Raw genomic sequence first — 16,357 nt, 5'->3', positions numbered from 1 at the left:
TTGTTTGCTTCACTTTCAATGTTGATTTGTATGTCCCAAATACCTCAGACTATAGAAAATCTGTCTCCTGGAACAAAATGAAAATATATGGTCCAATGCTACAATTTCCATTAAGCAATCCAGTAACTTTTTCAGCAATTCCTCTGTTTTAAGCATTAGAAATAGAATACAGAAACTTTTACCTCTTCTTGCACATCTCAAAATCAATTTAATCAAAAATCCAATTTTCTATCAATAACAGTTTGATAGAAAAAAAAAAATGCTGGCCACAGTATTACTTCAACTGTCAGACTCTTACAGATTTTAAATCAGAAAAAGTTTCCAGTCAGTACTTGCAGAATAAAATGTTAGCAAGTGAACAAGATAGGTCTTATCAATTGCATTTCTTCGTACCAGGGGAGGCTGACAGGCTGATTCTTTGAGAAAATTTTCTAGCAGAGAAGGGGACCTTTCTCTAGTGAATGTATTATAAGAATAGCATTTATATCTACTATAGAATTGCTTTTATTTTGCAGAAATACTGAATTCCATATAGTATTATTACACTTGCATATAATTGTTAAACTTTGAATACAGATCCCTATTCCAGGGATTCATCTGCATGATTTAGTGATACATAGCCAGAGAGAGATTGGCCATTGAAATTTTAATTACATATGAATCTTTTCAACTACAGAAATAACCAACATTTAGTTTAAATGCATACTGGCTTTGTTTGTTTTCACGCTTTTATTTCCAGTCATTCAGTTTCAAACAGAATAGTGAAAACAGGTTGAATCTATGCTTGAATACACAGGAAAAAAACTCCGTATTTCATTATGAAACTATGAGTTTTATGCACTCCTTCTATTCCACTTTTCTCTTCCAGCATAAGCTCCAAATCTTAGCATCTCTGAGGATAGTTCAAAAACTCATCTGAATTCTTCTATTTTCTATTCCAGATTTCCCTTTCACACATAGCTGTTTCAGTGAGATCCGCACTCCCCTTTTCTTCCCTTCCCCCCAAGTATTATCTTGAAGAAAATTTACTAAACCACACACTTTATCATCATCATAATTATGTATGACATTATTGCATTACAAATGGATATTGTTGCTAAGACCGATGGCCTCGCTCCCAAATTAAATCATTTTTATTGCTATTTACTGGCGAAAAAAGATGACTTTTTAGTTCATTTATATAATTATTCCAGGGCACTCTTTTTTTTTTTTTTTTTACAATATGACAGGTCTTTCAGTATGGACTGGCGAGCTGCAGTGCGCACTAACAAGACAATGAGTTGAGACTGAAGTTAAACTAATAAAAGACATCAGAAATGGAATAAAAAACTGTAAATCAAACTGTGAAATCAGGTTATTTGCCTAAAGACTAATGCTTCTTCCCTATTGTCTTGCATAATTTTATTTACAATTTCTACTGCCTGTTAAAATTTCATAGCTCAATGATAAAATCCAGTATACAGTGACAGTGTTTGAGGCTGTGCTGCTGAGTTCTGCATTTCTCATACCTCATCATTTGCTCTAAAGAGCACATGAGAAAAAAGACAGGTATGATTTTCTTCATATAATAATATCAAATTAAAGCCTACCTTTTGTTCTTAAACAAGAATTTGGAGCTCTATTAAGAGCACCTGTTAAAGGATGCCATATAATTATTAGTCCCCATGTATTCTTTATTATCCAGTCCATCACTGCCTAACATCTGATAAAAGAGAAATATTACATTTTAAGGATCTGAAACTTACAGAAGCTGAAAGTAGCAGGTAATGTAGATGTTGTCATAGACAATGGATCATTTTAACGCTGCCGTAAGATGAAAGATTTAGTGAAAACACAGATTTTGGAGAGTTTTCATTCGATCCAAATGTCCCAAGTCTCACTAAATATTGATACAAATTCTCCCTGTTTTCTTACTGCTTGTTTATTATCGTGAGTAATGTTTAATGGTAGTATTTTTAAGTCATCATCATCAACCTGATTAACATCATAATGACTGTAGCATTAAAATTGACACCCCTTCCATGCCAACAAGATTTGGTCAGAGAGCTCTTGAGCTCAATGCATATAGTTTAATTTGTCCAGTATATCTTCAGTGAAGGAGAAAGTGGGACTGCTAACACTTTATCAAAAGTTATTTGATCTTGTGCAGTTTTATTTAGAATTATTTACAGCCACTAGTATAACCTCACAAAAAGCTGCAGGCAAATATCTGCTTCCAAATCTTAGGACATTATAGTCCAGATTTCACACTGGGTACCTCAGAGTTACAGTTCTATTGGTCTGATTTGCTTAGGTACAAGTAAATCGGTGACTAGACAGGCTGTTGCTAGATAAAGAGAAATTATCTGTTTGCTGACAGTGGGCAGACCATAAATTTCTACAGCTCAGCTCTCAAACAGGACTCATGGACAATACTGTATCTCAATACTGTATCTTCCACAGGAAGATATTCTTAACTTTTTTTTTTTTTTTTTTTTTGTCTCCACACTCCAGCATTTTCACTCAAACTCAAATGATGAAGTATTAAGAGAAGTTTTTAACTTTTTCTAACAGCTATAAATATCCAACAGACTTATGAGTTAGCTCATTTCCTAGTTGTTGTTTTTTTTTTTTTCCCCCTTTAATTTCATGGGATAAACACAATGAAGAGACCAAAGAACAGAGCAATGCCTCTCTTTGGATAAATGCACAAAGGTCTTTGCTTTCAGACAAAATACTGCGCCAGAAAGTTATAAATTCTGGAAAGGAAATTAAGAAACCCATCTCCTATGGAAGCAGTGGAAAGTACAGCAAGTTATGTCCAGCCAACAAGGGATTATGTTACATACTACCCTACCTGTCTCCATTTATTCCACCAGTCTAATCCTTGTTTATGTAGTGACCTCTGAAACACTTGTATCTATCAAGTTCATGAGAGCTGCTTTCTGAAATTAAGTGCAAGAGCCTTTCTTACTGCATTATTTGTTAAACAGTTACTGTTCTGTTAGCAAACCGTTTGGTGAACACCTGCCCTTACAGAGAAAAGCTTCTGGCCTGATTGTTCAGCTGCTCTGGGAGTGCAGTATGTACAAGATGTCATGTTAAGATTTCAGTGGCCCTTCACCTTCAAAGTCTTTACACAAGCTTGAGAACAGGGCAAAGGTAAAAATGAGAACTGCATAACTTCTGAGAAACTTTAAAGGAGCACTTGATGTTAGTAGAACTACTTCAGCAAATTAACTGATGCTGAAGGATTGAAAATTCAGACTGCAATCTTAGTTCTTTGCCCACTGATGGACACAGTACTGATTTATTCAAATTTTCATCTCCACACTTTAATGCAGACATGATTATCTCTGATTGTGGAAAGTCATCACCTTGTAGAGAAGTAGCTAATATCATCTGAAAATCTCTTTAAAATACATTTAGTTTTCAAAATTTGTTAAGCTCATTTATGACATAGCTATACATTTTTCATCAAGTTAGGGATTAATCAGCTATTTTCTATATCAGAAATTGACCTGTATTGCAGGCAGTTGGGTGTAGCAAAATACCTATTTTTTTAACTCATCAAAAATGAATTCAAATCAGAATAGTCTCTCGACCCTGATCTGCTACTAAGCAGCCTTGACACATTTTATAGTTTGCTGTTCCACTTTTAATTATAGACTGAAGCAAACTGGAACATATCTGAACAAATCTGAACAGCAGAATATCACTTAGAAAGTCAAGTACCACAATGAATAAGTCCAGATCTACTGGAAGAGGGGGGAAAATCTCTAAATTAAAGGACTGGTTCCTGAATAGCATCAGACTGCTTAATAAAATAAGTATTCTAAAGGAATGGAGGTAGCTAGAGTCAGCTTTTAGCTGACTGTGTCCAGGTGAAACACCATTACTGTGAACTAGTCATTCTACTGCAATTCTGCTGGCCTATCACTGTAAACAAGTTACAGAAAAGTAGAATGACAATTTGAAGAACAGATCTCCTCTCTCTGGATACACAATGTAGTACTATTCTTCAAGATTCTTATCAGCTGTCTTTTCCTAAGAGAAGAAACGACATACTGCAAATTCTGCTCCAGTGGCAGATTGCTTTCACCTGAGTTTGTAGCTGTTGTTAGAACACACCAGGAGTGCAGCTTCTGTTTGTCTTCCCTGTGAGAGAAGGGGAGTGGCAGTGGAGATGGCCTTGTCCTACTACAGCCACAGGTACACCAATGTGCGGCTCTCAGGGGTCCCACTCTGGACATCCTGCACTTAACCTTTGTTAGGGAGAGGCACAGGAAGCAATAATGCAGTGCCCTTTAGCTTAAAGCCTCCACAGTCATGTAGGACACACACGCCCTGCATAGACCTGCTATTTCCATGAATCATTAATCTTGAAGAAGTAAAACATTTACAACTATGAATATTTCTCAAGTGTATAGCCTATATTAATTTATCTCCGCATACTACTTTGTTATTAGATATTGGATTGTTTATAGATAATTAGTTTACACCTCTAGGAAGAAAAGGCCACAAAAATGTAATGTCTCTTACAGTTCAGACTCCCGACTTTTAAAAAATTCAGGAGTATTTCCAGGCTGAGGAAAACCCCACTTAGAGCAAAATGTCTTTGATAATTAGCAAAGCACCACAGCAAATAATTCTCATTTTGAAATGAGCAGCCTAATTGGCAGCTGTTGTTGTGATTTGTTGAGGAACATTACTTAGGAAAAAATGGCCTTTCAAGTACTGAGAAATCAGACGTGTCCACATAAGTGATTGGCAGAGACTGAAATAAATTTATTTTGAAACAACACTACCACCAGTATTACATTCTGATCATTCTTCGCATGAGCGCTATACACTAAAAGGCATCCCACAATCACAGTGCCTATGGGAACATTTCTTACTAGAATGATTTTTCCATTAGCTTCTGAGGTACACAGTATCAGTGAGATATAGTACTGGCTGAAATAAGATGACATATTTGATGGTTAATACTGTGGGAAGAAACCGGAAATTCTGTTTATCTAATACATGACACTCAGATCTGGCACGCACACAAGAAAGAGGGAAAGATTCTAGCCTAAGGGAGCCAATAAAATGCAATGAAATGCAAATTTGTGTCTAGCATTAAACAGGTTGCAATGCCTAAAGTATGTTGTCTCATTTTAGTGGAGACTGAACCTAAAGTTAGGCCTGATGTACGCCACCCCCTTGTTTCTCATGGTTCTGTTTCTGCAGTAGAACAACCACTGAATGCCAGCTTACTTGAGACCACACAAGTTCACACTCAAGAGCATTAAAGACAAGACTGGTGCTTCAGCCAGTGCTGCTCAGGAAGGAGTCCAGATGACCATGTTACAGTGGTCAGTGCCGAGGTCTGAAGCACCTATTTCTCATAACAAGAAGGAGCTAGTTTTGCTCAAAATTAACACTTTGAAAAAGTTACATTAGGAAAAAAACAGCTGTGCTTATGTCTTATATCACATGTACTCTTTTTTTTAAGCAACAAAACATATAGCAAAGCCTCCATTTTGCAGCTATTCAAAATGAACAGGGGGAAAGTAGCACTTCTGCCTGCTCCCTAATCTGAGATTTAACCAACACTCAGACACTGAAATCATGGCAGAAGAATGTATCGAGTCTCCATATTCCCTGACCTTCTGGCTATTTTCTGTCCTCTCACAGAGATCAAGGAATCCTTTTTCTTTTACAAGAGAAAAATTATAAAACATGAAAAGGTTGCAAACACAGGAAAAGGAAGAACAGCTTATGCTGCATTTAGCACATGGCCATTAGGAATAGATATCTGGAATTGTTCAGGAGTTTCTTCTAATTTTGAGACACTTGAAACACTCTAAGACTCATATTGAAAACAAGAAGTCTCAGTAATAGAACCTTCTAAAAGTTCAAAAGATCATGTATGCTTTGGTATTCACTAGGCTTTAGCCTAGTAACCCCTCATTCTAGCTCCTCACTCTCATCTTGTGCTTTCTCTCCCAACTTAGAGGTTTACCTCCTGAGCCACTGATGAGCTCCAGCTGCACGACCAGCATGCTGACTCAGTGATCATCCATCTCAGGAACACACTGCTAACTCAGTGCATCTGTACACTGCCAGTGGGTTGCCCTAGTTTCTAAATTGCCTTCTTATCTCAAATTGAATATGCACCGCGTGCATAGTGTTTGTAATAATTATTACCTTTAAAATGGATTGGGATTGACAGAAGTGTGCAATGAATTCCAGTTTTATACAGAGTTATTTTCTGTGTTTAGCAGAAAAAGCTGAACATTGGGCATATTCCAGATGCATTATTTGACCAGATGCACCATAAGATCTTATGGAACCCTGCAGAACAGTATAATCTATAAAGAAAGCTGAAGCTGCTTACTGTATGGGTTTAACAGGAAGAATGATAACACAAGAAAATCTTGATTTCTATAAAAGGAATTTTACTACCATGTCCTTCAATCTGAATATCTCAACAAAATCCTTCATTATCTGACTGATGTTCGTGATTTCTTAATCATGCTAAAAGAATGTTAATCTTCCATCTCCTTAGGTGCAGCTCCACATAAATTTATGTGAAGATGCCTTTACTGTTTTCTCTTTTTTTACCTATGAGCTACAAGCTGGATGGTAAGCAGCTAGGAAACATTGCTGCAAGTAAGCTGAGAACAGTAGGCTTTGTAACTACAGTACATGATTAATTATCTAAAAAAAAAAAAAAAAAAAAAAAAAAAAAGAACCTTCATTTTTCACAAGAGGAAATGAGAAATGCTGCTATCCTGAGTATATTCAATACTTCACTGAAAATGTTTAATTCTTTCATACAGAAATCTTGTCTGTGTATCCATTCCGTACCATATTTGTTAATCTCCACTTTACTCTGTTTCTGCATACCAACTTCAGCATCTCCTTAATTCAGAATGCGCAGATTTACCCTGACCTCATTAGCTGCTATCAAGTATGTCTTATCATTAATCAGTATCTTGTAAGGAGTAGTACCTTCAAGTATCTTCCACCCACACAGACCCAGGAATAAAAACAGTATTTTGGATATATGAAAAACAGATCTTCTCTTGAAACACAAAGGACAACAATTTTCCTTCATTTTGCTTAGGCACAGAAACTGGAAAATACAAATGCTCAAATGTAATTCGTACCTTGAAGAAATCCAGCACTGTAGTGAAAGCAGTTCTTCTATAGAGAAACTTGTCTTCTTGAAAAATGATGTTACTCTTTATGCTAGTAGAATAGGGGAGCACGAGGCCGTATGCAAAACAGCTTCCAAATGGTTTCATTAAAATTTTTACAATATGTTTAAACATTAAGCATTTTCCTTAAATTATTAATAAAGTTCTTTGATTATTATAGTTTACTCTTCACAGCACAGAAGCAGATGCCAGCCATTAGCTAACACATACCAACCAGAATTAAAACCTACAGGCCAATTTCTCACTGGAATGGAGCGGAATGCGTATGGGAATTCCAAAATGAGTTGCATGCTGTATATTTTTTTTTATGGAAGAGTCACAAATGAGTCTCTCACTCTATACAGAAGAGTAAAATTGTATGGGACTATGTAAGCTACTGCAAAGCCAGAAACATGACTCATATTGCAATGCAGGTCATGCAACTTCATGTCTGTCACCACATCTCTTAATCTTCTCACAAGAGCTTTGAAGAACAACCTCCAGACCATTTCCCCTTACTGTGAATAGGTAGCACTTATCTCCAGTTTTTAGGTCTGCGTTCTGCAAAGATCCAGCCTTGGGTCTCAGCTCTGTAAAGCACATCTTCTAGCGTTGTGAACTTCCTCTAAGCATGTTGACCATCAAAGCAAGTCCCTTCCTAATTATGGCTATGTCATCATCACTGCAAATGGTGAATGTATAGAGAGGGGAAAAAACAACACAAAATCAAATACTGGCCTATGAGAACATTATGCCTCATCATGTAGAGCTGGAACAGACCAGAGTGTGGCTTACCATCACATTCTTAAAGTATATTTGGTTACTTTTATTTTTAAATTGCAATTTATTTCAATTCCTGTGGCCTCTCCTTCTGCCAATAGCACTTTCACACTGCACAGACTATCCTGGGGCAGTGGGAGGCCTGAAGGAGTCTGAGCTATTGTGTGATTTCTAGCATTAACAAACTACAGTTGACAGAGGTCCATCGCAATCTCAAATATGTTTTGTACATCACTGCTTTTCAGTTATGCTGACAACGTGTCACTCCCTGCAAAATTCAGTATCAACTAAAATAACTGTACAAAAGAACTGTTTCAAAATATGTAACGCTAAAACTCTCATACAATGAACTGCAATAGGAAGAAAATAGATACAAGAAAATAAGGCAGTATAACCCATCTATTTAGAGACTGCACAGCTGTGTTTCATTACATGATTAATGGATTTTATACCCTCAAAAGAGACATTTGTACCAAATGGTAGCACAGTGCAAGAAATACTAAACAGCTAACTGGAGCTCATCAGTTTCTCATGCTGCCATCTGTGGAAATCATCAAGGGCTAAAACGCCCTTAGTCAAAATCTTTAAAATTACGTGTCTATGTCACAACTAGGATTCAAAGAAGTGTCCTTTTATTTCTCAGAATGCAGATCTGCTTCCATTCAGAAAAGAACACAAAAAGTCTCCTCTAAGCTTGTGCATCAGTTTTGAACTTTTGACTTTTACTTCTGCTTGTCTCACTAATTTAAGGGTGGTCAAAACCTTTTACCTCCAGTCAACTTCTGAAGAGTTCTGAGTGTTTGATAATTCAAAATAGACATTTGGCATCCTCAGAAACTTACACTCATGCCATGACTAATACCTTTCTTGAAAAACCGTTTCTCTGGATGAGGTGCCAAATGATACTTCTCTACTCCACTCACCTTCCACATTCCTGCAGTAGAACTGAAGATAAAAATAAAAAAAAAAAAGCTCTTTGATGATTGTTTCCAGTTTGTGAACCAAAAAACTTAGAAGTTCTAGGAGCATCAGCATCATCCTTTCTGTCTTGGCAATACTTTCCATTAAGGTGACACTCTCAGGTCATTTTTAGGAACAACTTGATGGCCAATTTATAGCTGTAAAAGCTATTTCTTCTGCAGGAAAGGAAGACAAACATCTAAAAGGTTCCCTGTGTTGCAGATGTGTTCAGAAGAAAACAAAGTTTGCAGAAATCCCCTTCCTATGCAACTTAATTACAAGAATAATGATAGAATCATTAATTTTTCTGCAACTAGGTCTGAAGTTTATTGAAGTCAGCATATAAATTCTCATGAGGTTCTGAATCTGGTATATTATCACAAGCGCATACCAACATTTCAACAGCTCTTCATGCTTTATTCATATAAGTAGCAAATATATTGAGTGTTAAATTTTGAACAGTGTCTCTTGTCAATTAATTGATAAAAGAATAAATTTCTTTCTGAGGGCTGATTTTAATCATGCAATTAAAGATTTGGCAGATTCCTTGTAAATATTAGCATCCTATGCTTTCTTTCACCCTGAGGTCGAACATTTTTTAGAAGTTCTGTACATTTTATTTTTTAAATCTTTCTCTGTTGCTCTCATTGATTGAAGTAGTTTTAAAAAAAAAATGAAAAAGATTTCAATTTATCTTCCTAATTTTCAACATTTTTTGGTTTAAACTTCTCTTATTCAGCAAAGCCACTCCAGAGCTCTGAATTTAAGAAAGGATTTGCCTTAATGTCTAGAACAAATTTTCCCTTACTGTCAGAAGTTAGCATGTTTTTATGCCAGTAATATATCTATCTTCTTAAAGACAGAGTTTTGGAAGTGGGGTGTAGAGTATGCCACAAAGAATAATCAGACTGTATAAATACAAAATATCATTGACCTTTCCTCTCCCTTGAAGCTGACATTTTCTTTATTTCTTTCTCCTTTTAGTTTCCCCACTTCTTCCATGGGCTTTAGAAATCTTTTACATCTCCCAGCTTTAGAGAGAAATAGAAAGTTATTGTGTGCCTTCCATAAATTTTTTGGGATGAAATTAATCAAATCCAGTAGCAAAGTCCACTGATTAAAAAAAAAAAGAGACCAGAACTGCTCAAGACATAGAAAGAAAACTTGTAAGAATTTTCCTGTTAGTGTTTCTAACCTCACAGTCAGATATCAAAATTGTTACCAAATACAAGTTATAGTCTATCATGAATTTCAGTTAGTTTTACTAATTCTTCATTTAAGCCTGTTATTCTAGAGACAAGCACTATATCACTATGCTGCAAAGATTCATTACAGCTGTATAAATGATTTCAGGCAAGAACTTCAAATTCAAGCATTCCTTTTCAGATTTTGAAACCTTTAATCAAAAGAGAAAGATTAAATAAAGCAATTACATTATAATAAAGACTTCTACAATCTTAGAAAAAATACGATAGCCTGCATACTCACAGCACTTTAATTCAAAATAGGGAAAAGCAATTTTCATCACCTATTGATTTATCAATATCCTTGACTTCATGAACTTTTTTTTTTTTTTTACAGTTGTGTTCTAATTAAATAGCATTATTCAAACACCAAATTTTATAACCATCACTTAAAACCGTCTGCTTGGGATTTATTTTTTTTTTAATAGCTCTGTCACCACCGTTTCTTTCCTGCAAAGTATAACCAATTTTACATCTCAGATCCCCAGCTGATCTGAGACTGTTGCAAGTTTGCCTGCTTTAATGTTGCATAAGGATATATTCCTGTCAGATAGAACCCATGTACTGGTGGCATTTCTCCATGTTCTATCTTAACCATATATCTGTAAGAGGTGAATGGCATTCCTTCAGCAGGTATTAAATGGAGGAATATACTATCGCCATGAGGGAAGTAAAATTCACTGAGGTTTGCACGAAGTTCTTGCAGGTGTCATTCAGGTTTTACCCAATACTCTCACACTAATATTACTCCCCTGAGATAAAAGAGTGAAGTTTGTAATTCTGCTCTTACCCAGTACTCTGACAAACTTTACTCTCTTGAGATGAAAGAATGGTCTTTGAAATATTAATATTTGAGAACTGTTACATTTTCCATTTCCTCAGCCATAAAGGGATTGTGGTATAGAATATGTTCATTTTCTCTTTCAAAGAATTCTATTTTTACTACTGTTGAGATGGAAACATAGTGTTCCAACTTCCAGGTGCACTAATTACTTACCAAGATAATCTCTCTAATGCTCAGTGAAAATTGAAGTAGTTCTATAAAATGGATCAACTTGCAAAACCTACTGTGGTGAAATTTCCCTATTCGGGAATCTCACTTAACTGCGAGGGATAGAGAAAAGGAAGAAAAAGAAGGTGCTTAGATAAACTTAGTATTTGCAGTAAGACCTGAAGTGTAGATAATTTACACTCATTCCTCTCTCTACCAGTAAGTAACTAAACTCTAAGTGACACTTCCCAGAAGACCATGCCAACTTAAAATAGACTTTTTTAATATCTCTGTGCACTTATAATGACTAAGGGTAATAAAAAACAACAGCATATTTATTGAATTGTGAGTTTTTAAATGCCTAAATACTATCTTAATTTTAATAGACATTTTTCATATCAATCTTTTGTAATATCCACTCATTACAGAAAAAAGAATTCAAGTAAAGCAACAAGCAGTGTCACTAATTTACTGAGCTAGCATCTGAATCCAGTGCCCAGACTGTGCTCATAGTTTTTTTGTTTGTTTGTTTGTTTGTTTTGGTTTGGTGTTTTTTTTTGTTTTACTCTAAACTATACTCTGAGATGTATTGATATTACTTGAAATTTATATTAATAATTTATTACAATTTTTTGTAGACCTACAAGCAAATTTATAGACTTCACAGAGAAGTTAAAATTGTATATTACAAATGAGAGGTTATTCTGTTTTATACAGAAAAGTAAATTCATGCCATGTATATACTGAAATGGTTTCTAGTATAATTTTCTGGTAGCCCTAGGGAAATTAATGGCAGCATACAATCATTTTAATGCCAATTTCATTTAAAGTAGAAAGAGGTTAGTTGGCTGTGTGGGAGGCAAGGGAAGAGAATTTATGGTTATGAACAAAATACTTAAGTTCTTCGTCTAGACAAGATTGCTGAGAGAAAAGGATTGAGAAGCCTAAAATCAATAATGCCATGAAAACACTTCAGGCAAGAGTCAAGAGCATGAATCTACTGTTGAAGACTATTGAGAAAACATATAGCAAAAAACAGTGATACAGAAAGTCTATTTTCCATCAAAAAAAGTTTGAAAATGTTTTGGAAACTACTAGCAGCAGATTAATTTTACATTAAAGTCTAAAGCAAGATTTTGTAATGAAGAGTGAAACATCACCCAGCTTTGAAACCACTGACAAAACTTTATCTTATCCCAGCAATTAAAGCATACAGTGCGACTCCTCAGTGATGCCCCTTCCTCAAAAGATTTTTATAGGTTACATGTCTATAGGTATACGTAAATCCTGTCATGCCACTCCTGCAAGACTGTTTAAATGATTAGAAATATTTGTTATGTGACAAGCCCACAAAGAAACAGAAGTATATTCATCCACTGGATGGAAATGCAAAGATACATGATAATCCTTATTGGTTTCTAGGTCTCATAACTTGAGTCTTTTTGACAAGTAGTTTTTCACTGAAATTTAATTTAAGCTTGAATAATTTAAGTTGATTAAATTGCAAATATTTCTTGTATTTGTTCTCATGTTGTTCATCAGTGCAGTGCTAAACAGAGACTATAGAGTGTGAGCTTGGGATAACTGATGGTGCTGCCATGGGGTCCACAATATCCTCCCATATACTACCAGGCTTTATGCCTCTTTCCCCGTGAAAGTTGTTGTAAATAATGATTCTGACAGCTCTCATTTTTCCTTTGTTAGATCTTAGTGACTGCTATTAGATATTTATTTTTAGAAGCACAAACATATTACACAAAGTACATAAGCCCATGGAAGATGAAGAAAATGTCTCCATAGTAACATTTCTGGTAGAATGATTTATGACTGTTTGTAGACAGATCAACAAACTTTGGCCCTAATTCTGTATCTCCTGAGCCCAGATGTGATTTCAGAAGTGTAAATCCTCATCTTCTCTCCTCTCTAGATACTCAGCAACAGTGCTTTTTTTTTTTTCCCAGATGTGAAGAAACATGAAAATTTATATTTGATATTAGGCTTTATATAATCAGCTGCAAAGGCAATCAGGAACATCCCCTCAAGGCAAATGTTCATTTTGGCTTTGTTTATTCAGTGGGTTTTTTGTTTGTTTTTGTTCTGGTTTTTGTTTATTTTGTTTTGTTTTTCAGGAGAAATCCTACCATAATATTGTATTTTAGGCTTATCTTGTAATACATTTAGATCTATCCTAAATACAAGAACACTGGTTTGAAATGAGTACTTCATACATATGTTCAAAAAAGGCAATAAAATTCTCACCTACAGAATAATATTCATGATGATAAAGAGCATCATGCTATATTTTAAAAGGCAGAGGTTCTTTAAAAATGCACTCAGGAATTTTTTTGTTTGTTTCTTGGCATTACTGCACCATCCCCATTACTGTAGTGTGGTTACTTCAGCCAGGTTCTGAGCTACTTCGCAGGTTCACCTGTGTAAACACGACCAAAGCTAAATCCCCTCAGCTTCTTTGCAGTTTGCATTGAAGGCTGTATAACTTAGTTTCTGTTCCTGTATTTTACGTGTTCATACCAAGCTTTACTACACAAATCAGAAATCCAAAGTGAAGTCGCTCACTATACATAATGCTAAATGGTTTTCAAATTCCCCCATGAAATTGGTTTGATTCCTGATCCCTTAATATAAATGTGTATATATATATAAATATTCCAAGATAACTTTGTGATAAAAAGTGATTAGTTAATCACTAGTCCTAATTATGTTCTCTCTTTCAGCTGTTTGAGTTCATGAATTTCTTAGCTGAGAATGTCATCTTCTGTTACATGGGACTTGCTCTGTTCACCTTTCAAAACCATATCTTCAACCCTCTTTTTATATTTGGTGCATTTGTATCCTTTGTGCTGAAGAACTCTTTATCTATCCAAGTGCATATTTACATTTGTGTGTATGTACAGATGTGTGCTCCATGTTTAAGAAATTAGAAGTCAACAGGCAAACCCATCAGCTCCTTAGATCCCCAAAAACCTAATTTTTATCATGTCCAAAGAATTCAGCTTTATTATGTGTATCTGGAAATCTGGCTTGATGCACATATGCTGGTGGCCCTACAACTGCTGCTGCTGTTTTACAGACACGCCATCTCCACACAGAAATGTACCTACCATAAGCAGAACTTTCCCAATGCTACCTAAATTATATTAAGTCCCAAGAAATAAATTAACAGCTGAGCATTTCTCAGATCTTCCCTCTTTTGTATGTGATATTTCTAGTACACACAGAATTATTTACATCACATGTGATAGAGATACAAGTAGGAAGTCTTGTCTTGGTTTCTGCCATTGTTTCTCAGCCAGTCCATTACCCACTTACACAGTGATATCAATTCTTTTCTCTTTAATTGCTCACATAATGATTTTTCTTCAACTCAAAGCAGCAGCCCTTTTGCTCATCACTTTTTGATGAACAGTCGAAGCTTTGAAATTTGGGATTACACAGTTTACTTGCATTAAATTTTTATGCAATTTCCAAACGATTAAGGTCTGCACCACAGTTCTGCTGGCAAAACATTGGTTGAAATGACAGAACAGGTCACAGGAGCAACCACCACCACAACACAAATGAATCCTGCACTCAGCGTAAGGAGAAAGTGGAATATGAGAGGAGATCTCAGCAGCCCAGCTGAAAGCCTGTGTTGCAGAGCACCATCAGGACCTCAGCCTGTTTCCTCTCAAACTAGCCTGGAAAAGTAAAGGGCAAGTGAAGCAACAGCTGCTAATGCTTGTGCTTCCAGGTATGTGAGAGTTCTAAGCAAGCACTTGGCATCACAGATAAGATGCACTCAGCTCAAGTGCTTCATTGATTCTCCAGTACACAGCATGTCTCAGACTCTTACAACCATAATTGAGCCCTAAGAATCACAAGACAGAGAAAAGAGGGAACCTGCTAAATGAGTGTATAAGGCATTATGGTTCTTTTATTTAATCTGAAATAACCATGTTTCTCATTAAAGTTACTTTTGTGATAGTTCCACATAATATACGTAACAAAAAACTCCTTTTGAAAAATTTCCAAAGTGAAAGAAAAAAAAAAGTGCTGGACATAGACTATAGGAGCAGTCAAGAAACAAGAAAGTAATCACATCCAAAAGCATATTATTGTCAAATTGCTGCTGAAGAAGATAATGCCATCACTGAAATCGATGACAGTGATTCAGCTGAAAAACTGTAGATGAAGTCGTGTGATACAAATGTGATGAGTGAAAGTAGAGCGATTGAAGTGGGATATGTAATGATGAATTTGAAACCAGGATGTCTAGTGAAGTCAGCTTCTGCCACTACACAGTTCTATAATGCAATTGGAACCAGAAGGATATGGTACGTAAAACAAAGGGAGATAATCTCATTTTTATTTCAATTACACATCAAGAATAACTATGTAGAAATACTAGATTTAAGTTAGCTCCATTGTTTTGGCTTTTTTTCAGTAGTTCCTCCTCTATTTTCCTCAACATCTTAATTTTAGCTGGCAGTCTTTGTAGCAAGAGCTTGCAACATATATCCACTTACTTTCCTTTTGAATTTTGGTCGAAAACAAAAGATTCCCTGGAATTTTCAACACATGATGATGTTTTCAGGTAAGTGCAATTTTGGTATTGTTCCTGTTCCCAGTCACCTCTAGCTAGTAGTATTAACTGTCTTAGAATTCAAGATAGCCGCCTCAAAGCCACTGAAGGAAATGGATATATTCTTGGCAATTCACTCTGCTCTGGACCTATTTTAGTCAACTTTCTTGAAAACCTATTACCCGGAAAGTCTGTCTTTTAATCAATTGCCAGTTTGGAAATACCACATTCTTATGTTGGGTTGTTTGAGAGGCATTTATAGCGTACTGCTATACGCTGGCAGTATACTAAGAAATATCAGACTATGAGGGTGCTAGTACTGATACTCAGATCATGGTTTCCAGCAATTCTTTCTCACTTCAGGAAACAGTTTTATTCTGAAACATGACTAGGAGACATTAGCTCCACAGGCAAATTTTCCGTGTATATTTCAGCTGTTATCTGAGAAGTTTACTCTCTAAATTCAGGTTTACTTTCAAAATTGAGGTTTTACTCATTTTTAAATCTGGTTAGCATTGTAGAATTACAAAAAATCCAAGAGAAAGCCAAATTCTATTCTCAGTGCATCATTCACTGAACTGTTAAACTCTCCATGGGAAACTATTTTTGGACTTGTACAAGCTGCCTCCACTTG

General features: G+C 35.6%; 1 protein-coding gene across 1 annotated transcript in view; it reads left to right on the top strand.

Annotated features, from left to right (window-relative positions):
- SLC9A9 (solute carrier family 9 member A9) overlaps positions 1–16,357 on the top strand; it is a gene marked incomplete at both ends in the record, with an annotated part of 170,958 nt that overhangs the window by 74,646 nt on the left and 79,955 nt on the right. The window contains 2 exons of the mRNA XM_079539768.1: positions 13,877–13,990; positions 15,624–15,735. Of these exons, the coding sequence (XP_079395894.1) occupies positions 13,877–13,990; positions 15,624–15,735 (226 nt within the window). The remainder of the gene's footprint in view (positions 1–13,876; positions 13,991–15,623; positions 15,736–16,357) is intronic.

Source organism: Tetrao urogallus (assembly GCF_951394365.1).
Source record: "Tetrao urogallus genome assembly, chromosome: 9".
Lineage (NCBI taxonomy): Eukaryota > Metazoa > Chordata > Aves > Galliformes > Phasianidae > Tetrao > Tetrao urogallus.
The sequence above is the reverse complement of the archived record's forward strand: the minus strand, read 5'-3'. Positions and strand labels throughout refer to the sequence as shown.